The 24,590-nt window shown below is 44.9% G+C and overlaps 1 protein-coding gene and 1 long non-coding RNA gene across 4 annotated transcripts in view; one reads left to right on the forward strand and one right to left on the reverse strand.

Annotated features, from left to right (window-relative positions):
* MKLN1 (muskelin 1) overlaps positions 1 to 24,590 on the reverse strand; it is a 379,029-nt gene that overhangs the window by 212,817 nt on the left and 141,622 nt on the right. The window contains exon 1 of one of the 2 annotated variants that reach the window (XM_040471935.1): positions 10,338 to 10,360. The exons of the other annotated variant lie outside the window; for it this stretch is intronic. Coding sequence (XP_040327869.1) covers positions 10,338 to 10,345 — 8 coding nt within the window. The 5' untranslated portion in view covers positions 10,346 to 10,360. Of the gene's footprint in view, positions 1 to 10,337; positions 10,361 to 24,590 lie in introns of those variants that run through there. 2 annotated transcript variants of the gene reach the window in all.
* The window catches only part of LOC121028324 (uncharacterized), an 87,393-nt gene that overhangs the window by 22,769 nt on the left and 40,034 nt on the right, over positions 1 to 24,590 (forward strand). The window lies entirely within an intron of this gene.

Consider the following 24,590-nt stretch of genomic DNA (forward strand, 5'->3'; position numbering starts at 1 on the left):
GCCAAGGTTGAGAACTTTTCCCCCTTATGCTTACAGGAAGCTGTTGGTACCTGACAGCTAAGCTCTCCTTCTCCCTTTGGAATTTGTCTTGAGAAGTAAGCATCAGGAAACCAGATGCAGCAATGGCAGCTAGTTTGGACCTCCACTTAGTCGTAAGATTCCCATTTTAACTTTCCCACCTTGTCCACCAGGTCTACAATGAAAATTATTTGGTACTTAAAGTTGGTTTCAGGGAGAATTGATAACGGGTGATGCCAGTGTAAATGCCATGCTCTAGAGACCCCACATTCATCCTAAAAGCAAACAGAAATGCTTTTTTAAATCCCCCATACTAGGTCTTTTTCCTTTCCTTTTAAAAATTTTTTTTTTACATTTATTTATTTTTGAGAAACAGAGTGAGACAAAGCGTGAGCGGGGGAGGGGCAGAGAGCGGACACACAGAATCTGAAGCAGGCTCCAGGCTCTGAGCAAGCGGTCAGCACAGAGCCTGATGCGGGGCTCGAACCCACAGACTGTGAGATCATGACCTGAGCCGAAGTCGGACGCTCAACCGACTGAGCCCCCCAGGTGCCCCACCTCTCCTCCTTCTTTACCCATTTTTCTCTTCCCCTCTCTTCCTACCTATCTCCTTCACTGCTCTCCCATGCTGTCACTGACTCTCTGTCCTATTCCTCTTACCCCTTGTTTATCTTTCATTACCTTCTGCATCTCCCTGTTCCTTTTGCATCTGACTTGACTCCTTTCACTCTTTATTGTCTTTTCTCCCCCTTACCCACAACACACACCTCTCTCCTCTGTTTCATCATCTTTTCCACTTGCTGCTCCTTAATGGACTATGCTATAGAATAAAACCATTGTCAGATATTTATAATTACTGAATCAAGTATTTGTTGTTAACTTTAAAAGTAGGTAAGTCGTGGGGTTCCTGACTGGCTCAGCCACTGAAGCATGTGACCCTTGACCTCCAGGTTGTGAGTTTGAGCCTCCCCCCCCACTTTGGGCATAGAAATTACTTAAATAGGGGCGCCTGGGTGGCGCAGTCGGTTAAGCGTCCGACTTCAGCCAGGTCACGATCTCGCGGTCCGTGAGTTCGAGCCCCGCGTGGGGCTCTGGGCTGATGGCTCAGAGCCTGGAGCCTGTTTCCGATTCTGTGTCTCCCTCTCTCTCTGCCCCTCCCCCGTTCATGCTCTGTCTCTCTCTGTCCCAAAAATAAATAAACGTTGAAAAAAAAATAAAAAAATAAAATAAAAAAAAAGAAATTACTTAAATAAATGGAAGCAATTAAGTTCTGAAAATGCTATATATGTCTCTCCAAGGAAAAAGAAAGAAAAAAAACCTTGCTCATAGCATTCTTTAAATACTAACTAAAATAATTATTTTTCTTATAACTTCCTTTATTGACCTAAGATTACTTTTGTCATGTAGTTCAGTGACCCTCAATACAAAAATGGTTCTTTGTTCTTCAACAATCCGGACAGCAGTAGCTGACACCACCTTAAAAAGAGAAACAAGCTAAAAACAGTAGTTGAGTGTATGCTCCCTGAATTGCATATTCAGTTGCAAAATCATCATTATCATTATTATTGTAATTGCAGAGAGGAGGCATTTAAATAATTGTTCAAAGTATCTTCTTGAGGAAATAAGTAAATCAGGGCCAGCTGTCACAAATCAACCTACAATAATAATCCCGTATGTGCATCCTCAGTATTCATAGCAACTCTACAATAACAAATTTGTGCATTCATCTAATGTCCTTAAACAACCTAAAAAATAACAGACAAACCTTGATCAACTCCAGTGTCTCACTTGGTAGTTGACCTATGCTTTTAAGCCGTGTCCCTGAACAACCTTAGAATCATAAGCCACCAAACAAAAATTGTACCACCAATTCAATGACAAACTGGGTGGGTAACCCAGCATCTACCTGCTCTGTTATGGCAACAATTCTGGGTACACAAGTAGAGTGGAAACAGGATAGATAGACCAGCAGACAACTAAAACATTTAGGAGAAATATCCACAAAGATAGACAAAGATTGACTTGAAACTTGTAAACAAGCGGGAACTATGAGAAAAGAGGAAAGGTCTTGTTTTTAGTTTAGTGAAATCAGCCAAAAGTATTTGAGATTTTTCTCTTCCCAAGATACAGCTGTGAAATGACTAATAGGAATTAAGTGAGCCTGCACCAAGAACTGAATGTGCCACTTCACTGGGAACAGAAAATGTTCCCCTGATAGAGGCTGTCCTCTCAGATTAGTACCTTGGGTATTTTAAAGAGGATCAGCCAGACACAGATACGGTGCATTTACAAAGAACAAGAATTATCCAAGCATCTTTGAAACTTTTCGCTGTATCATTGGTGCTTTGGGATCATGTTTATGTCTTTAATTCCATGTCCCTGAAGAAACTCAGGAGAGAGGGAAAAAGGAAGAGGGAGAAAGAAAATTTCCCGCCACGTTGTTTTTTCCTTGCTGGGCTACTGTCGTGTTCTAGTAGAAGTCTTCTTGCAGAAGACTTGGCCTGGCCAATTTAAGAAGGGTGAATGACCAGTACTTAAGAAAGTTAGTAACTGCCCTGATCCAACCTTCCCAGGGTCTAAAAATCACACAACTGGTTGCAATGGATCAATATTATTTGCATATTTGCATATCCCCAGCTAAAATCATGCTTCCTACACACAGCCTCATCCTGTTTCAGTAATTAAAATATTTTTTCTACAAAAGTATCAGAAGGGGTACTGATTGACATTTTGAAAGATGTTTCAAGGCACAATCTGTGTATTTTTTTTCTCATTGTAAAAGTGAGACACCAACTAAATTCAAACTTCAAAAAAGTTTAAAGGGGAAGGGCACCTGGGCAGCTCAGTTGATTAAGCAGCTGACTTCGGCCCAGGTCATGGATCTTATGGTTCGTGAGTTCCAGCCCGGCATTGGGCTCTCTGCTGTTAGCACAGAGCCCGCTTCAGATCCTCTGCCCCACTCTCTCTCTGGGATCCCCTGTCTCCCTCGCTCTCTGCCCCTCCCCTACTTGTATACACTCTCTCTTTAAAAATTATTTTTTAAAGTTTAAAATGGAAAGAAAAATCTCACTCTTATCCCAAGATAAGCACTGTTAACTATTTGTGTATTCTTTCCACATAAGCATATATAATATATACACCATTAAAAAAAAATTTTTTTTTAACATTTATTTATTTTTGAGACAGAGAGCATGAACGGGGGAGGGTCAGAGAGAGGGAGACACAGAATCTGAAACAGGCTCCAGGCTCTGAGCTGTCAGCACAGAGCCCGACACGGGGCTTGAACTCACGGACCGTGAGATCATGACCTGAGCTGAAGTCGGCAGCTTAACCGACTGAGCCACCCAGGCACCCCTATACACCATTTTTATACAAAGCAGGTCATATAATATACAGTGTCCTATTGTGAGATAATAGAAAATATGCATGTTGGTTTCTAACCCCTCAGTTCCTGGCACAGAGCTCCTAAGGCCCTTGTACATTTCTAAGTGATAAGAGCACCAGGAGCACCTTTTGTTCTAATATTTGGTCTTTGATCCCACTTCCTGACACAAGTTCCTAAATCCCTTTGATTTCCTGGCAGTGTCTTTTGTTCTAGTGAGGTGGGCTCCTGGATGGCTCCTGAATGGGGGCTGATCCCCAGAAAGACCAAACCATGATTACAAGCTTGGAATTTTCAGCCCCACCCCTCACTCTCCACAGAGGGGAGAAGGGCTAGAAATGGAGTTAATAATTGATGATGCCTTCATGTTGAAGCCTCCATGAAAATCCCAATAGTATGGGGTTCAGAGAGCTTCCAGATTGGTGAAAACATCCAGTTAACGGGCGGTTGACACAGCCCACCCAACTCATTAGGGACAGAAGATCCTGCACTTGGGACCCTCCCAGACCTCATTCTATATATCTCTTCATCTGGCTGTTGTTCATCTATATCCTTTACATTATCCTTTATAATATAATAAACTGGCAAACATAGTGTTTCCCTGAGTTCTGTGAGCTCTTCTAGCAAGTAATCGAATCCAAAGGGTTAAGAGGTCATGGGAAACTCTGATTTGTAGCCAAGACAGAAGTTGTGAATAACGTAGGGACCTACTACTTGAGAATGGCATCTGAAGTCAGGAGCAATCACATGAGACTGAGCCCCTAACCTGTGGGATCTTACTCTATCTATAGGTAGGGCCAGAGTTGAATTAAATTGCAGGATACCCAGCTGGTGTCACAGAGAATTAGTTGGCATGGGAAAAACTCCCACATATCTAGTATCAGAGTATTGTGAGTGTGGTGGTAGTGTGAGAGCAAAGGAGACACACGGGAAGAAGACTGGGTTTTTCCTAAACACCCATACCTTGCTTCATTCATTTAATAATATGTCAGAAATATTTCCATGTCAATACATGTAGAGCTTCCAAGATCTTTTAATCACTGGATATGCCATAATTTATTTAACCATTGCTCCATTGAGGAACTTTTAAATCATTTCCACTTTTTGGTATTATAACCAATGTTTCCATGAATCATTGGGAACTTGTATGACTCTATCTGTAGGGTAAATTCCTTTAAGTGAAATTGCTAGGTCAAAATATATGTACATTTAAGATTGAATTAGATGTTTCCATATTGTAACCCCAAAATAATTGTTCAGAACACATTTCTACCAACAGTACAAGTTTACTTATATCCTTACTAAAACTGAGTTTTATCAAACTTGCAACTTTTTGCCAATCTCATAGGTAAAATCTTATCACATTGTTGTGATTTGCACTTTGTAAGCACTAGTGGAGTTGTGTTTTCTCCCCCGAGTAGTTTTTGCCATACTTACTTTATGAAATAGTTGGCCATATTCTTTGCCCATTTTTCAGTTTTCCTCATAAAACTGTTAAGCTTTCTTTATATAATAAATAAGCACTTTTTCTCTTGGGTTTCAAATAATTTTTCTTCTGTGCCATTTGTCCTTTGGCTCTATTTACAGTGTTTTCTTGTTTTCACAGTTGTCATATTAGTTTTCACCATATGAAAGTTTATTTTTTTTTAATTTAATTTCATTTTTAAGTAGACTTCATGCCCAGCACAGAGCCCAATGCAGGACTTAAACTCACAACCCTGAGATCAAGACCCAAGCTGAGATCAAAACTCGGATGCTTAACTGATTGAGCCACCCAGGCACCCCTACCCTATGAAAGTTTTAAATGTTTTATACCAAAGGATTTATCAACATTTTCCTTTTTTGGTTTCTGAGTTTTGTCTCTGTTTTAAATACTAGCCCTCTTGCATGATGAGTCTCTTTGTAGTTACTAACACTTTAATGTATCAGGGCTTGATTTGAATTCCACTGTGTCATATAGTATAGGTTAAACGATTGGATTTTACTATGGAAAGAAGAAACTTACAAAGTCAAGGTCGTTAAGAGAAGGGAAGATCCTCTTATTGTCCCTGGCTGACCTGCTGACCTCATGGAATGGGTTGTGTTCCAGGGAAGGGAACTCTGCCTCTCTTTTGATCTCTTCTTTGTATAAAACAGGTAAGTGTGAGAGTAAGCCTTATCAGTGAAAGGAAGAATCAGACTGTCTTGGCATTAGGCAGCCTGGATGTTAATGCCAGCTATTTACCAGGGTCGCCTGGGAAACACACAAACTGCCCAGCATCTAGACTTTTGGGCCCATGGGATGTTAACATAAGCAAAGCCAGTGGTCCCACGGGAAGCTGAGTGTGTGGACAGCTCCTCAGCCTAGGAGAAACCCCTTTCCTTAGGCTCCATTCCTCCCCATACCTGGTTTGAGCTAGCTCATTGTCCACGCAATGCAGAATGAGCACCTAGATTCATTTACTATAAGCCTACTCTTTGTATCACATTAGTTAAGGAGTTAGGGAATGGAGGTGAGATGGACTCTTTTTTTTTCATTCCCAACTTTTTATTTTGAATATTTTCAAAGGTCACAAGAATGACACAATGACTGCCTTTATATTCTTCACCTAGATTCACCAATTGTTAACATTTTGTCATCTCTGCTGTCTCTTTCTATAAATACACATTTTTATGCATTGAAGCATTTGAGAGTGAGTTGAATACTTTATGATGGTTCACTAAAATAATTCAGTATACATCTCCCAAAAATAAAGGCATTATCCCACATAACTGCAATGCCATTTTCAGACCTAGGAAAATTAATGATTCGATATCTTTAATTCCACATCGAAATTTCTCTAATTGTCCTAGATGTCTTTTATGGCCATCTTTTTTTGTTTTATCTAAGATCTTAACAAGGTCCATACACTACATTTGATTCTGTCTCTAGTCCAGGGTGCCAAGGTGAACATCCAGCTTTTCATTGTCATGACTGGGGGTGCTACTGGCATCTAGTGGATAGGGACCATGGATTCCTGCCAAGTATCCTATAATACACAGACAATCCCCCCTCCACACACACACAATGAAGAATTAGCTGATTCAAAATGTTTAATCTCAACTAGTATTAAGATTAAAAAACCTCTCTAGTCTATCTAGAACAGTCTACTCACTTTTTCATCGTTGTTTTTCATGACACTGACTTGTAATACCCAGGCCAGTTGTAATGTAGAATGTCCCATGCTCCAGGATTTTCTAATTGTTTCCTCATGATTAGTTTCCATTTGAACATATTTGGCAAGAATATTACTTAGATCATTGTAATAGTTAGCTACTACTGCATACCAACCCACCCCCAAACTCAGTGGCATTCTATTAACAGCCATTGACTAGGTAGTTCTGCTGATCTGGGCTGGGCTAAACTGATTTTGGCTGGACTCATTCATGGATTTGCAGTCATTTGGCAGATTGGGGGCTTGCTGGTCTAGGATGACATCAGCTAGGATGACTGGGCTCAGCTCCATTAATTGATCACACTTAGCAGGCTAGCCCTGGCCTATTCTCATGGAAGAGGAAGGATCCGAAAGAAAGTGGAAGTATGTAATGTCTGTCAAGGCCTCGGCTTAGAACCAGCACTCTGTCACTTCAATTGCATTATGTTGGCCAACAAAGATAACAAAGCCAGCCTATATTCAAGTGGTAGAGAAATAAACTCTACCTCTCGATGGGAGTTGCTGCAAAGTCACATTGCAAGGGGTGTGGATAGGGACGGAAAGAATCTGGGTCTATTGCATTCAGTCGATCAAAGTGATATTGTGTACCTTATCATACACATATGATACACATATACACATATCATATACATATGATTGTGTGCATCATATCAGGAGGCACATAATGAATGTCAGCTTGTCCCACTATTAGTGATGTTAAGTTTGATACCTGATTAAGTGGTAACTGACAGCTCTCCTTTGGAAAACCATATCTTTCACATACGTGGGTGATGCTTTGGTGCACTGCTATCCTGTGTCTATTCTGTTAGCCACTGTTTTTAGTTTCCTAGGGCTACTGTAAGGACGTACCCACAAATTGGGTGGCTAAAACAACAGAAATTTATTGTCTCATAGTTCTGAAGGCAAGAAGTATAAGAACAGTGTGTCGGTAGGGCTCCCTGTACAACTTTAGGGGAGAATTTTTCCTTGCCCCTTCCAGCTTCTGGTAGCCCAGACATTCCTTGGCTTGCAACGGCAGCACTTCACATCAGCCACCATATTCCCATGGCCTTCTCCCTGTGTCTCTGTGTCTTCACATGACTGTCTTCTGTAAGGACACCAGTCATACTGGATTAGAGACCTCATCTTAACTAATTACATATGCGATAACCCTATTTCCAAATAACATCACATTCTAGGGTCCTAGGGGTAGGACTTCAACATACCTTTCTTGGGAGACATAATACAACCCATAACACCCATCAACCCTTCACCCAAGGTTTTATCATCCACTCATAGTCCTTGATTGAATGAGTTCTTACATTGGGGATTGCATAACTGTTTTTCTTAAGCCTCATCATTTCTTTAACATTTATTAGCTGGCATTCTTCTGTAAAAGAGAAGGTTTTATTTCCCTATTTCTTTGCCTTCTCTTCTCTCCTCCCCCTTTTTAATTACTTTCAATGTGTGGCTTTTTCTTTTTATACACCATCATTTTTATACAGCCATACAACAAAATTTTGGTGCTATGATCGTCTCAAATTTGGCTAGTGAGGGGCGCCTGGGTGGCGCAGTCGGTTAAGCGTCCGACTTCAGCCAGGTCACGATCTCGCGGTCCGTGAGTTCGAGCCCCGCGTCGGGCTCTGGGCTGATGGCTCAGAGCCTGGAGCCTGTTTCGGATTCTGTGTCTCCCTCTCTCTCTCTGCCCCTCCCCCGTTCATGCTCTGTCTCTCTCTGTCCCAAAAATAAATAAACGTTGAAAAAAAAAAAAATTGGCTAGTGAGAATCCATAAAGTCAACTCTTAAGGAAAAAAGCACAATAGGGATTTAAACTTTAATTAAATTTAAAATTATTTTTTTTTCATTTTTAATGTTTATTTTTGAGAGAGAGAGAGAGAGAGAGAGAGAGAATGCAAGCAGGGGAGGGGCAGAGAGACAGGGAGATACAGAATCTGAAGTAGGCTCCAGGCTCTGAGATGTCCACACAGACCCCAATGCAGGGCTTGAACTCACAAACCATGATGAGATCATGACCTGAGCTAAAGCTGGCTGCTCAACTGACTGAGCCACCTAGGCGCCCCTAAAATTCTTTATTAAATTGTAATGTGACAACCCCCACTAATCTATCCCAGAGGACCTACCTCTGCTGTCCCAATTAATCAGGGCTTATATTTTTCTCCCTGGGGAGGCTATGTGGTTGTTTCCCATGGGAAAAGTCATTCTCCATTCCTAAAGTACAGCCATTAAAAAAAAATAATAATAAACCAACCTGTCATTTATTGAGTATACTGTTTTACGTACATTATTTTATTCTGTTTTTTGAGAGAGAGAGAGAGAGAGAAAGAGAGTGGATGAGGGGCATCAGGAGAGAGAATTTCAAGCAGGCTCCATGCCCAGCTTGAAGCCCAACTTGGGTCTCGATCTCCCAACTATCTAGGTACCAAAAATAATGGGTTGTGATACTACTTTATTGGGGCTGAATGTGTCAGCACCCTGTAGGAGACCACCAACCTGCACAGGGGTGCCATGACCTCAGGTGTTGGACGACCCAGAGGCAGCTGCCCTTGAGAGTATTTAAAGGACTTAGGCGTGAGCCACCCATGCTGCTCCAGACACTTAGGACCAGCACTGGCAGAGTCAGTCTGGAGAAGAGAGAGCACTGGGGAGATTATAGTTATCCAGGAAAGATATTAATGATCATAATTGTCACAGTTTATTCAGCATTTACTGTATGCCTAGCACTGTGCCACATGCTTTAGAAGCATGAGCTCTATAGTATCATCATCCCCAGTTATGGATGAAGAAACTAAGGCTTAATAAGGTTAAGTAAATTGCTCAAGGTCACACACAGCTGCAACTTATGCATAGCTCTGCCTATCTCCAACGCCAATGTTCCTACTCCTTTATTCTATGCTGTCTGGGAATATAATTCTCTCTGGTGTTTCCTTCTATAACCCTCAAAATACTGTCTTTCTGGAGGAAGTCCCAGTTCTGAATTTCCAACTGCCTTTTGTTTTTTTGTTTTGTTTTGTTTTTATTTTTTTTAAAGTTTATTCATTTTTGAGAGAGAGAGAGAGAGCGGGCACGTGAGAGCATGAGAGCACAAGCAGGGGAGGGGCAGAAAGAGAGGGAGACACAGAATCCGAAGCAGGCTCCAGGCTCCGAGCTGTCAGCACAGAGCCCGACGTGGGGCTCAAACTCAGGAGCAGTGAGATCATGACCTGAGCCAAAGTCGAACTCTTAACCAACTGAGCCACCCAGGTGCCTCCCCGCCCCCCCAGCCACCAACTGCCTTTTGGACATAGCTGCAACTTTCAGCCTTAACCTTCCTTCTAATGTTGAGTATACCAGACACATCTTATGTGCCTCATCAGATTCTCTTATCATCATTTTGTCACTTATTTTGTCTCTGCCACTGCTGCAGCTGCCTTGCTTTGTTTGGGCCCAGGTAGGCCCCCAACCTAAGGCCGGACTTATCTGCCACTTTCCCAGCCTGGTCCCTACCTTGACTGCCACTGTGTGACCAGGCTTGCCAGCTTCACACCATGAATTTCTGGCTTCTCTCTGTACTCCCCAACCAGGATTAAAGGCCATGCTGTAGAGTATGTGGCTTGCTGAGAGGCTAACAAGGGGAACATATCATATAAACTAGAAGTATGAGGAAGGTTACTCCTGGTGTGGTAAATCTTGATCAGTGGGAATTAGGACATGGGAGGGAATCACAAATATGGATTCCTTTTCCTTTCTCCCTCCCAAGCACTTACCTGAGCATGTTTCCAGCACATAGCATCTGGAGGTATTCTGCATGGACATGCAGACATGCCTACTGTCTCTGCAGTTTGTTCAAACATCATCTTGCATTGTTTCCCATCTTTCTCTGTCTTTCTTCCCTTTTTCTCTCACTCTTGCTGCCCTGGGATTGCATCTCCTAAATAAAACAAGCATTAATTCTTGGTTTGAGTTCTATTTTCTTTTTTTTAAGTGTATTTTTAATGTTTATTCATTTTTTGAGAGAGAGAAACATAGAGCAGTAGGGGACAGGCAGAGAGAGAGGGAAACCCAGAATCCAAAGCAGGCTCTAGGCTCCAAGTTTTCAGCACAGAGCCCAAAACGGGGCTCGAACTCACAGACCGTGAGACTATGACCTGAACTTAAGTCAGCCACTTAATCAACTGAACCACCCAGGTGCCTCTTGAGTTCTATTTTCTATAAAACATAGGCTAAGATTTTCAGGGTCAATTTCTCTAAATGGGACCACCACTTCCTAAATTCTCTTGGCTCAAAGCCAAGAGACCAAAAGTCCAAGAGTGCATTCTAGAAGATAATCCTAACTGATAATAATTTTGTCAATATCATCACTATACCTGATAGAATTCATGTATTACCTCCACAAAGGTGCAGTTTATCTGGAAGAAAATAAAAATATTTAAAAGGATCCTTGGTGGTAAAAAGGCTCTGAACCAACAGTTCAAAACTAGACTTAATCCTAAACTGGACAACAGAAGCTCATCTGGGTTTTGATAATCCCCTGAAAGCATCAGAATGCCTGCCACATCCTTAACACCCTTGGGGTTTCTAATAGACAGGAAACCAAATTATTTACCAACTTATTCTGCCATTCCAAACAAAACCATTTATTCTAGGAGCAGGCCCCTGACCTAGGACAATAAACCTATGATGATGTGACGGGTTGCCAAGAAAGCTCTGCCCAATTGTCTGTCCTTGATGGTGAGCAGCCAAACCAGTCAGGTCCTTTGGGACAGTTGACTATGAAATACAGAGAGGGAGTCAGCAGTTAGCAATGGGCAGAAGCTAAAAGACACAGAAGGAGGGAAGAAAACTGAAGTCACATGGCAGCAGAAACCATGAGGCAGTAAAAGCTGTGAGATAGAGAAAAGAATAGAAAGTTCTTAGTAGCAAGGGCAGCAGAAGCAGAGAGTCCCAATAATTGACAGAGTACAGAGCAACAGATACTTACTATGGAAGAGGCCACAAGATAACCCAGCTGCTATGACTGTACTGTGTGCTGAATCACCTTCCAGTTCCCACTTGTCATTACTTAAACTTAGATTAAGGCAACCTGAGTCTGTCTGTTCTGTAAATTAAATTTTTGCCTCATATCTATATCCGGCAAGATCGTGGCAGGAAACTGAAGGTACACTCAGCTAGGGTTTTGAAAATAATTTGATGAAGACATACTTACAAGGATGTAGGCAGGGTTTAGGAACTTAAGAGGAATACTGAAGCACTTGAGGACTAGCAACAGTGGAAAACCAGCGCTAAAGAGACAAGGGAAACGTTGTCTAAAGCTAAAGAGACCTGGGAAGTTCCCCAGGTGGCTCAGTCAGTTAAGCATCCGACTTTTAATCTCAGCTCAGGTTTTGATCTCAGGGTCATGAGTTCATGCCCCATATTGGGCTCCATGCTGGATGTGGAGGCTACTTAAAAAAGAGAGAGAGAGAGACAAGGGTACCAAATTAGTGTTGTGGGAGTCCCGAAGGAGGTTATATCTATGATGGGAGATGGCTGCTGCCAGACCATGGTGCTAAAGCAGGAAGAAAAGAAGAAATACCTCAACCCCTTTTCCCCCCCTACCCTCTGATACTTGCTGCTGCCTCCCATTGGCCAAACCCAACAGCGAGCCAGTGCACTGAGGAGTCCAAATCATGTCATCACTGTAATAGCTTCATGGGGCACATGGGGCAGAGAAGGTTAGGGGGCTGTTGTGGGCTGACTAGTGGCCCCTTCAAAAAATAGGTTCACATGCTGATCCCCAGAACCTGAGAATATTATATGGTATCAGATGTGATTAAATTTAGGATCCTGAGAGGAAGAACTTATCCTAGATTGCTTGGGTGGACCCTAAATGCAGTCACAGATAACCTAATAACAGAGAAGTAGTGGGAGTTTTGAGAAAGAAGAGGAGGTAACAATGTGACCACAAGATCAGAAATTAGAGTGACATGACCACCAGCCAAGGAATGCCTGGAGCCATCAGAAGCTGGAAGAGGTGAGGGACAGACTCTACCCCAGAGCCTAAGGGAGGGAGACTGGCCAAAACCTTGATTTTTGTCTTCCTAGCCACCAGAACTATGAGAAAGTAAAATTCTGTTGTTTTAAGCCACCCAGTTTGTGGTAATTTGTTATGGTAGTCGCAACGTGGTAGAGCCCCTCCCTAAGGAACATGACCAAAACCTCAAGACAAGGGAAGGCAACCTAGCTGTGTACATGTACATGACCTTCCTCATGACTCTGTAACATAGAACGCCCAATCAGACTGTATGTCTGTATGTTACCATGTACGGGAGACAAAGAAGTAGAAATTGTATAAAAGGCTACACCCCACTCCGCTCAGGGCTCAGTCTTTCAGGCACGAATCCACTGAGCCTGGCTGGCACAAATAAAGTTGCTTCCTGGGAAGAAAAGCCTTCATGTCACGACTTTCTGTGCAAACCTTGCTGCTATTACATTTCTTGGGGTTTGCATCCAGGAGGTGGAGATGGTGTTTTACCTCTCTTGTTGCCAGGGTTCACACCTCAGGGCACCGGGAGAGGTGACCTCACCTGGCACCAGTGGACTGCTTGATATGTAGGAGACTAGCCCCTCCCAGCGTGCCCAGGCAAGGACCCCAGATGCACAAAGGAACCAGGTGAGGCCCAGGAACCAGCTCAGGGAGCGCTGCCCTTCAGACTGGTTAGAACCAGGGTTCATTTTGGTAGACCTACCCCTAAGAGGCAGAAGAGAAGCCTGATCACCTCCTGGAGTTGCCCGACTAGTTCCGTAAGGAATAAAACTGCAACTCCAAGGCACTGGGCCCGGGGGGGGGGGGGGCCGGGGTTGGAGTTGCTGTGTGACTGTGTGTGAATGAGATGGACAGGGGAAAGGTTCCAGCCTGACCAAGGGGCCAAAGCAAGTGTTGAGTTTGGATCCGTGGTTCTATGCCAACCTCATAGGGCTTAAGGTGGCTTGAGATTTCTTCAGGAGTCTGATCTGGGTCAGGGAATGGTACTGAAGCCGCCAATGTTAAGAGGCACCTGAAATATCTCCAAGAGGAAAGCAGCCGGAAATAGACAAAGCGAGTGTAGGTCCTTGCCAAGTTAGCCCCCCCCCCCCCACCTTTTCCCTCTCTTGTGCATGAAAGTTGTCCGTTAGGAGAAGAAATGGGTGGAAAGCAGAGTAAACCGACTCCCCTAGAGTATATGTTGAGGAATTTCAAAAAGGGATATTCAAGAGATGATTGTGTGAAATTAACTCCTGAAAAGCTCTGCACATTCTGTGAAATTGATTGGCCATTGTTTGGGGTGGCCTGGTCCCCCAAGGACTCACTTGATAAGGAACTAGTTGGCTGAGTGTTCAGGATCGTTGTGGGGGATCGAGGCCACCCTGACCAATTTCTTTACACTGACCATTGGCAAGACCTGATCCTATCCCAGGCACCGTGGCTATAAGTCTATATTGAAGAGAACTGTAAAGTTATGATGGCTTGTGTCACGGCTTCCTCCAAATGCCGGCCCAAAACTGAAAAACCCATACCATTTGGAGAACCTGTGGAAACCCCACCGCCATATGCCCTACCGTATCCTTCACTGCCACCTGCGCTTCCGGCTGCCTCAGCTGTTGAAACCCCATCTGAGTCTGCCCCTAGTCCCAAGGCCTTGCCACCTCTAGCACCACCGACCTCTCCAGATGTGACCAGCTCACCTGGACCACCGGTCCTAATCACATATGCCCCTCCCAGAAGGCAACTAGAAGATCAGACCAGTGGAGATAGTCCCTCCCTGCAGCAACACTGGGGAGCCCTACAGATGCCATGAGGGAAACTAGGGGAGCCATCTATTATGATCAGGAAAGCCAGATCTGAGAACGCTAGCGTGTTTTTGTGTACCAACCCTTTACCACTACGGACCTCTCAACTTGGAAGCACCATACTCCCTCCTATCCAGAGAAGCCCCAGGCTATGATTAAACTAATGCAGTCCCTAATCCAAACCCATAAACCTGCTTTGACGGACTGCAGCCAATTCCTCCTGACCCCCTTTGACATGGAGGAGCGTCACTGAATTACCCAGGTGGCCCTAAAATGGTTAGAGGAGAATGCCCCGGTTGGGACACTAGACACCCAGGCTTATGCTCAAACTCACTTACCTGGGGAGGACCCCAAATGGGACCCAGATGTCTCAAGTGTAGATGGAGGGCTCACAAGGACTGAATGGTATCAAGAAGCCCTGCTAAATGGCATGAAGGAAGAGGGGGAAAAGGCCATAAATATGAGCAAAACATCAGAAGTACTCCAGGGACCCAAGGAGAGCACAAGCCAGTTCTATGAGACTCTATGTGAGGCATTTTGTCTCTATACCCCTTTTGGTCCAGAAGCACCCGTTAACCAGCAGATGGTCAATGCGGCTTTTGTAGGTCAGGCCCAAGGGGACATTGGGCGCAAGCTGCAAAAGCTAAAGGGTTTCACCAGCCTGAATGCCGGTCAGTTGCTGGAAGTAGCAACTAAGGTGTTTGTCAAACATGACCAGGCAGCTTGGAGGGAAGAATGCTGGAAGATGCAGAAAAAGGCAGACTTGTTAGCTGCTGCCTTGGTGGAGCAGTCAGAACACTTCCAGAAAGATAATTCTCAGCAGAAAGAAAGAGGCCATGTGGTCCAGGGTTGGTACCAGCGAACATCATGGCCACATGGGGCCCCCTAAGATGATTTTGTGGGGCTAACCACCATGGAGGACTATGAGGAGGACTAGGACAGACCAGGCTCTATTTTGTTAGTCCCCCAAGAACCTATGGTCCAAATGAATGTGGGGGGCCAAGCCATCGACTTCATGGTGGATACTGGTGTGGAACACTCGATGGTGACCCAACCCGTGGGCTCCCTCTCACAAAGACAAGCCACCATTGTGGGGGCCACAGGTAGTCGGACACACCGTCCCTTCCTGCATCCTCAATGATGCAATTTAGGCAGCCATGAAGTCACCCATGAATTCCTATACCTCCCTGACTGCCCTGTGGCTTTAATGAGCATGACATATTGGGAAAGCTGCAGGCCCAGATAACTTTCAACTCTCAGGGACAGGCTGACCCTACAGAAACCAGAAGCAAAGATTATGACTCTCATGATTCCCCAAAGAGAAGAGTGGTGCCTCTACAGCCTCATGGAAGAGCCACAACAGGAACCTGAGCTGCCCTTCAGCATACTGGGGGTGTGGGCTGAGGACAACCCATCAGGACTGGACCAGAACATACCTCCAGTAATTGTAGAACTAAAGCCAGGGAGAGAGCCCATCCACCAAAAACAATATTTCATCCCTTGTAAGGCACAGATGGGAATATGGAAGCACTTGACGAGACTTCTAAAACACGGGTGCTTCAACCCTGTCAGTCATCTTGGAACACGCCCCTCCTACCTGTCCAGAAGCCGGACACCAATGACTATCAGCTTGTTTAAGACCTGTGGGGAGTAAACCGGGCCGCTGCACCCTGTTGTCCCAAACCCATACACTTTCTTAGGTCTTACCCCACCAAAGCTGCCTTCTTCACATGCCTAGACCTCAAAGATTCCTTCTTCTGCAACTGCCTGACCCCCAAGAGCCAACCAATCTTTGCCTTCCAGTGGGAGAATCCTGAAAATGGTCACAAGGGCCGGTCAACTGGACCAGATTGCCTCAGGGGTTTAAAAACTCTGCAACTATTTTCGGCACTGCATTAGCCTGAGACCTAAGAGCCTTCCCAGTGGATCAACATGGCTATGTCTTGCTTCAGCACATAGACAACTTACTGCTGGCTGAGGTCTCAGGAGGACTGCATGGAAGGAACTCGGCAGCTCCCTACCCTCCTATGGGAAACTGGTTATAAGGTCTCAAGGAAAAAGGCCCAAATCTGTCAAAAGAAAGTCAAGAACACTGGCTTTCACCTCTCCCAGGGGCAGTGCCAACTCAGCCCACAGAGGAAGCAGGCCATTTGTTCAGTCACTGTCCCCTTGATCTGATGGCAGGTTCGGGAATTTCTCAGGGTCACAGGTTTCTGTACAATCTGGATACACAACTTTTTAGTCCTGGCGAAACCCCTCTATGAAGCTACAAAGGGGGGAGAGCGGGAGCCCCTGATGTGGGAATCGGTACAGCAGAAGGCCTTTGAGGAAATAAAGTGAGCCCTCACTAATGTGCCTGGTTTGGGGCTCCCAGACATGACCAGGCCTTTCTTCCTAATATGTCCATGAGTGCACTGGCATTGCGGTGGGAGTCCTAATCCAGATGTTGGGGGTCATGGCATCACCCGGTGGCATACCTCTCCAAGCAGCTTGTCTCTGTTGCCCAGAGCTGGCCACCCTACGTATGAGTACTTGCAACCATAGCACTCTTAGTGTCTGAGGCTGACAAGTTAACTCTGGGACAAGAATCGACAGTCCACGTGCCACATTCAGTATTGACGTTAATGGAATACAAGGGACAATACTGGCTAACCAATGCCAGGATGGTCAGATATCAGGGAATTCTGCGTGAGAACCCACACATTCATCTGGAAGTAGTGAGGACACTAAACCCTGCAACTCTACTGCCTGTCGGGCTGGGCCAGACAGATCACGACTGCATTGAAGTCATGGATGAGGTGTTCTCCAGCTGACCAGACTTAAGGGACTGGCCCCTCAAGGACCCTGAGGCTGAATATTTCACTGACAGTAGCAGTTTTGTGAAAGAGAGAGTGCCTTGCAGGTTACTCCATGGTGACCCCAAATTCTATCATTAAGGCCAAACCCCTGCCAAAGGGGACTTTGGCACAAAAGGCAGAGCTCATTGTGCTAACCCGAGCCCTCCAACTGGTGGCAGGGATATGTGTTAATATATACATAGACTCTCAGTATGCCTTCACCACCCTCCACGTACATGGGGCTTTATATAAAGAAAAGAGTCTAATAAACTTAGGAGGGAAAGACATAAAGTATGGTAAGGAAATCCTTGAACTCTTAGATGGTGTGTGGGCCCCTAAAAGAGTGGCAATCATGCATTGTGTGGGACATCAAAGGGGAGACACCACAGCTGCATGGGAAAACTATCAGGCAGACCGAGAAGCAAAACTTGCAGCCCCCAAAGGAACAGCGGAATCAGCAGCTTTAATCGCCACACTGTTCCCTAGTCCATTGGCAGAATGGGACCCTAATTACTCACAACATGAAAGTACATGGTTTAAGACTGAAAAATGGAAGCTACCTCCCAGGTGGATGGTAGAAACTTGAAGACAGCTGAGTGGCAATTCCTGAGGCCCTAGCTCCAGCTTTGTCAAGCACTTCCATCAGGAAACCAATTGGCTGGACAGCTCTTGAGACTATGTTGAGCTGACATTTCTACATCCCTTGACTCTCCAGCATAGCCCGAGCAGTATGTGAGCAATGTGAAACATGTGCCCGGAATAACCCATGCCAGGAACCCAAGGCCTCCCCTGGGGTGTAGAGTGTCAGGAGAGCCCCATTTGAAAATATGACGGTGGGCTTCACCGAGCTTCCCCGGGTCCGAGGCTGTAAATATCTGTTGGTCTTTGTGTGCATTTTCTCAGGCGGGGTGGAAGGCTTCCCTTCTCACACAGAAAAGGCACATGAAGTGACCCGACTTCTTCTAAAAGAAATCATTCCTCGATTTGGGATCCCTATCACTGTGGGATCAGATAATGGGCCAGCGTTTGTGGCTGAGGTGGTGCAGCTGGTGGCAAAGGGGTTAAAGATCACCTGGAAGCTACACACAGCACACCGACCCCAGAGCTCCAGGAAGGTGGGACAAATGAACCAAACCCTGAAGCTGCAATTAAGTAAACTATGCCAGGTGTTGGCAATAGCCTTGGTAAGAATCAGGTATAGCCCCACTAAGCAGATGGGGTTCCCTCCGTATTAAATCCTTTATGGGCACCCTCCCCCCATCATCAAGGGCATTAGGAGGGATCTAAATGAGACAGGCAATCTAACCCTAAGGCAACAGATGCTGACCCTTGGCTTTACCCTAACCACCTTACACCACTGGGTTAGGGAGTGATTACCTGTGAGTCTGACCACAGACGCTTACCCCTTTAAACCAGGAGATGCTGGATGGGTGAAGGAATGGAATGTCCAATCCCTAAAACCCCTCTGGAGAGGCCCGTTCACTGTCATTTTGTTACCCCTACTGCAATAAAAGTGGCCGAGGTGGGTCCCTGGATTCACTACCGCAGAGTGAAGGCAGCATTCCTGATCCATCAACACCGTGCAAGCTGACCACACAGAAGAAGCAATCTGCAACTCCAGAGGCTCTGGGAGATTGTAGCCCTGCTTTAATCACTCCGGAAGTTTACTAATCTACACACGGCCGAAGCTTGAGAAATCGATGGTCCGGTGGAACAGATCGACTGTCCTTATCTTCTACCTCTGTTTCCTTCCTGTGATGTACTGTCACCCCTTGTTTCTTGCCGTTATGATTCTTGCTATACCTTTTGCCATAGGATTGGCAGAGGCTGCTCTGGCCAGTTGGGAGTGTGGTGAGTGGTTTCTGTTAGCATTCACCTTCCTTTTGTGGATGGGATGCTCTGCTGGTATTGGTTGCTTCTAACTCTGGACCCCTTCAGCAGACCTAGATTTCTCATCACATGACCCGTGTATTCACATAACCAGGTCAGGTCAGGGAGTCACTTGGACCTTACTATACCATACCCACTTCTCATGCCAGGGAGAAGTCCTGAGGACCTGCAGACACAATAAGACCACCTATTTTATCTGCCAACGGGAGAGTCAATACACTTGTTTTGACCTACAGTATTCCCAACTGAGGAATGGTTGGAGGTCCGACACTCCCAGGAGGCCGGGGAGGGGTGGATTAATCAGCCAAACCCGGGTTACTAATCCCTACATGCCTGTATCAGTACTTTTTTTTTTTCAAAAAATTTTTTTAATGTTTATTTTTGAGCAACAGAGAGAGAGAGAAAGAGAGACAGTGTGAGCTAGGGAGGAGCGGAGAGAGGGAGACACAGAATCTGAAGCAGGCTCCAGGCTCTGAGCTGTCAGCACAGAGCCCGACGTGGGGCTCAAACCCACGACCTGAGCCAAAGTCAGACACTTAACCGACTGAGCCACTCAGGTGCCCATGGTATCGGTACTTTTTGATATGTTTGCAGCTATTAACAAAAACCCTTTTTGGGTTCAAAATTGTGGAGGTCTCCCATGGGAAAAGGATACAGGCTCAGTGACAAGTGTATGTGTGAACAGACCTCATCCCAAGCCATGTGTTATGGTGACCGCTGGCCTTACTGCCTCTATTGGAGCTGCGTCTCAGCCACTTGGAAAGGTAAAGACAAGGCGGCACTCCTCCAAAAGGGGGCTGCAACCTCCAGCTGTAAACTGGGAGCCTATAACCCCGTTAATTTTATTATCTTTTTTTTAATGTTTATTTTTAATTTTGACAGAGAGAGAGAGAGAGAGCAGGAGAGGAGCAGAGAGAGAGGGAGACACAGAATCCCAAGCAGGCTCCAGGCTCTGAGCTGTCAGCACAGAGCTCGATGTGGGGCTCAAACCCACAAGCTGTGAGATCATGACCTGGACTGAAGTCAGATGCTTAACCAACTGAGCCACGCAGGCACCCCTAATTTTACTGTCTTTAATCCAGGAGCCCCAAAATGGGAAAATGACCTCAGAATTGGTATATATATATATATATATATATATACATATACATATACATATACATATACATATACATAGGCAAGGCACTGCCCCAGAAGCTGTGTTGTACTTCAAGAGGGTTGCTGTCTCACTCCAAGCCTCAACTCATGAAGTCTTTCATTCCTTTTATGGAAATTGAAAGTAGCCCTCCCCCCATCTCCCCCACAACAAGAGACCTGTCTCTTGCTTTAGCAGAAACTATAAAGATCTCTTCTTGCTATGTATGCGGGGGAACCAACATGGGGGATCAATGGCATGGGAGGCTAAAGAATTAGATATCTGCAAACCTTGTAATGGAACAGAATGCCCAGTCCTACTACCGGGGTTTGGCTCCTCAAAAACTCAATTACTGGGAAGAACTGCCTTGCCCGGTGGGGAAGAAAGTTCACCATCCCTTTTGGAAGCTTAACATGCCTAGGCCAAAGATTTTAAAATTCAGCTGCCTGGGAAACCCAAAGGCGGGGGTCCCCAGATGACCTTGAGCCAGATCCCTACCCCTTGTCTAACTTCTTTCATCTCCAAGAGGCCTGGGACAATGTCAATGTAGCCATTGAATGGCAGGCCCCAGGTGGACTATACTGGATATAGGGAGGGACAGTCTATACAATACTTCCCCCAGGCTGGTCAGGGTCATGTGTGCTGGGAACTATTCATCCATCTTTCTTCCTGCTCCATTTCGCCAGGGAGGAACATTTGGGAGTCAAAGTGTATGGGGATGGGGATACTCAAAGGAAACGACATGCCCTATAAACTGGCAATTGGAAAGATGATGAATGGGCTCCCGAGTGTATAATCCAATATTATGGCCCTGCCACCTGGGCAAAGGATGGGTCCTGGGACTTCTGCACTCCCATTCACATGCTAAACCGCATAATCAGACTATAAGCCATTGTAGAAATTATAACTGATGAAACTGCCAGAGCTCTTAACTTACTAGCCACGCAGCAAACCATCTATCAAAATCGCTTGGCCTTAGATTACTTGCTTCCTTCTGAGGGAGAAGTTTGTGCAAAGTTTAACCTGAGCAACCACTGCCTACAGATAGACAATGAAGGAAAAGTCATAGAAGAGATCGCAGATCAATTGAGAAAGGTTGCTCATGTCCCAGTCCAGACCTGGAAAGGTTGGGACTCCAGTGAGTTATTTAGAGAATGGTTTTCAACTCTTGGGAGATTTAAAACCCTCATGGCAATTATCCGCTTGATTTGGGGAGTTTGCTTAACCCTACCTTGCCTCGCTCCCCTGGTTATATGGCCTCCAGCCTCACGGAGGCAATGGTCGAAAGGAAAATGGCCACACAGGTGATGGTGTTATGGAAATATAAACCTCCAAACCAAGATGATGCTCTTTGACCCCAAACAGGGGGGGTCCAAGCATCAAAGGGTGGAATGTGGTAGAACCCCTCCCTATGGAATGTGATGAAAACCTCAAAACAAGGGAAGGCAACCTAGCTATGTGCACGTATGTGACATTCCTCACGACTCTGTAACATAGACCACCCAATCAGACTGTATGTCTGTATGTTACTGTGTATGGGAGACAAAGAACTAGAAATTGTGTAAAAGCTACACGCTGCTTCATTCAGGGCTCAGTCTTTAGGGTATGAACCCACAGAACCCGTGCTAGCACAAGTAAAGTTGCTCCCTAAAAGAAAAGCCTCAGTGTCATGGCTCTCTGTGCAACCTTGGTCCCATTACAGCAAGTAACTAATATGGGCTAAATGGAGAATAACCAGCACAAAATCTATTAATCTCAAGTACTATGTTGACCGCAATGATATCCCTGATTACCTTGGCTGGAAATTAGTTTGCCTACCTTTCTATATTCTCTTTGGTACTTCTTTATGGACCACTCATATAATTCAAACGGAATGCTCTGAAGTTATTGTTACATTTGCATACAAAGTATATTTTCATCCTAACCAGATTATAACATTCTTTAGAACAAAAACCTTGTCATGTACATCTTTGTATCCTGTGAAAATCCTAGCACAGTGCTTTGAACAGAGTGGACATTCTGTAATTGGTAAATGAGGAAGAAAGCTTCCATTTGTCCATCTGTAAATGGAAAATAAAAATTTCCACTGACTCGCCTTTCAGAGATAATAATGGCAGTGTTTCCCAGAAACAATTTCTGCACCTGCAACAGAATGATATATCTGAAACACCCAATCCTGCTGAAGCAATTCCTCAGAAAAAATTGCATCTAGTTTTAGCATGCCCTCCATTCTATGTGGAGCTGAAACTTGGGCAGTTTCACCCTGAGGAGGAAAAGACAGGGGATAATTAAGAAAATATAAGAGCTCAGTATTGGTGTTTTCTCAGGAACTTTGGTTCATCCAGTAGATATTTATCAAAGGACTATTATGTTCAAGTACAGTCTGTAAATGCTGGGAAAACACACACACACAAAGAATAAGGCATGATCCCAAGTGAGTAATTGTCACACAATTTGATGAATGTTTTTTATAAGAAGAAAATTCTATGGAACCAGAAAGAAGGGAATGATTAACTCTACTGATGGGCATTTCACCAAAAAAAAGTCACATTCAAGCTGGTCTTTTAGGACTTCATCAGACAGAGGCAATGTCAAGAGCATTCGGGGACCAAGAGAAATAATTTTGCCTGAACTGTTGCCAAGCAAACTGCACCCTCAGCTCAGCCCTATTGTATTCACAAAGACCTATTTTTATTAATTATCCCCACAGCTACTTTTTAAGAAAGGAGGAGAATGCTGAGTACTTCCTATTTTGCATCTTGGTACTTTGTGTGTCAAAGAAAGATTATCCGTAAGGAAAGCAGAGGTTAACTTGTAACAGGTCTAATAATGACTAATCCGAATAGCCATCCAGTGAACTAATGAACTCTCTTACTTTTTTTTATTTTATTTTTTTATTTTTTTTTTCAACGTTTATTTATTTTTGGGACAGAGAGAGACAGAGCATGAACGGGCGAGGGGCAGAGAGAGAGGGAGACACAGAATCGGAAACAGGCTCCAGGCTCTGAGCCATCAGCCCAGAGCCCGACGCGGGGCTCGAACTCACGGACCGCGAGATCGTGACCTGGCTGAAGTCGGACGCTCAACCGACTGCGCCACCCGGGCGCCCCGAACTCTCTTACTTTTCCTCAGCTTCTACTTCATCCCTGAAAAGCGAGGCAGGCTATCCTCTGCAAGTGCATGGTACCAGCTCAGAAGAAAGCAGGCAAGGCATGAGAGCACCCTCTGGTCTCACTGCCCAGCACGAGGAGGCATAGGGCTGAAGCCCTTTTCCCTCCCCTAGGGTGACCTTCACATTACTTTTTGAGGAATAGATGAGTCTGGTCAATAGATGAGTCTGACCGCCCAGTTTCTCTCCCAGGACAGTCCTACTAGGCCTCTGAGACCAGAGCTGGCTGCTTCCAAGTAGGGCAAAACTCAGGAAAGCAGCCAGGAGGGAAAGACCAGTCTAAACCCACCCAGGGGCAGAGGGTTTTCCATCTTCAGCCTGTAGCGCCTCCTGGAAAGTAGGGAAGCTGGGAAACCAGATTCCAGCCTCAAAGTACACATCACTTGTCTTTGTTTTCTCAAGAAGCCTCTACCTTCCAGACCTTGCCAAGAAGCTAGTGGCATTTTCATGAAGCAGTAATAACAAGGACAGAGCGTTCTAGCCTGCTGGAGCCTACTGCCCGGTCACTCTTTCCACTGCCTTTTGTTTTCAGGCATCATTCCCTCACTTGCTTCTCAGATTCCTCAGGGCTTTGAAAAAGCCGCAAATGCTCCCCGCGGTGACACCACCCAGCGTGCTGGCAGACGTTACTGACTCGCACCCTGCCCTAAGCCATGGCATGTGTGCAAGCCTGACAACTGACACCCAGCCATACACCTAGTAAGAAGTAAGACAACTTCTAAAAAGCACCCCCCCCACACACACACACACATCGTAAGCCTAGCTAGCAAAGGTAGGACTTTAGATTAAGTACTACCCTATGGACTGGTAAATCACATACCCCCATTTGATTCAAAATGAATCAGTAAAGCATGTTGCGGAGTGGTACTTCTCTATCCTTTCTTCAAGAATCTAAATGGAGCAACACGGGTGTTACCAACAAAGCACTGAAGTACTCTCACTGTGCTAATTCACTTATCTGTATATTAGACTGCATACAGACATACATACATGGGAGCAGAGGTTCTCAGTGATATTTGTGTTTGAGTATCACCTGTGGCCTGTTTCAAAATACACTGCAGACCTACCCTACCCGAATCTGAAAATAAGGCCTATGTGACGTGTATTTTTATTTTTCAATTATTATTATTATTATTACATTTTTGAAGTTTATTTTTACTTTATTTTGGAGAAAGACACA

Source organism: Herpailurus yagouaroundi, unplaced genomic scaffold (genome assembly GCF_014898765.1).
Source record: "Herpailurus yagouaroundi ecotype Mexico unplaced genomic scaffold, PumYag 100, whole genome shotgun sequence".
Lineage (NCBI taxonomy): Eukaryota > Metazoa > Chordata > Mammalia > Carnivora > Felidae > Herpailurus > Herpailurus yagouaroundi.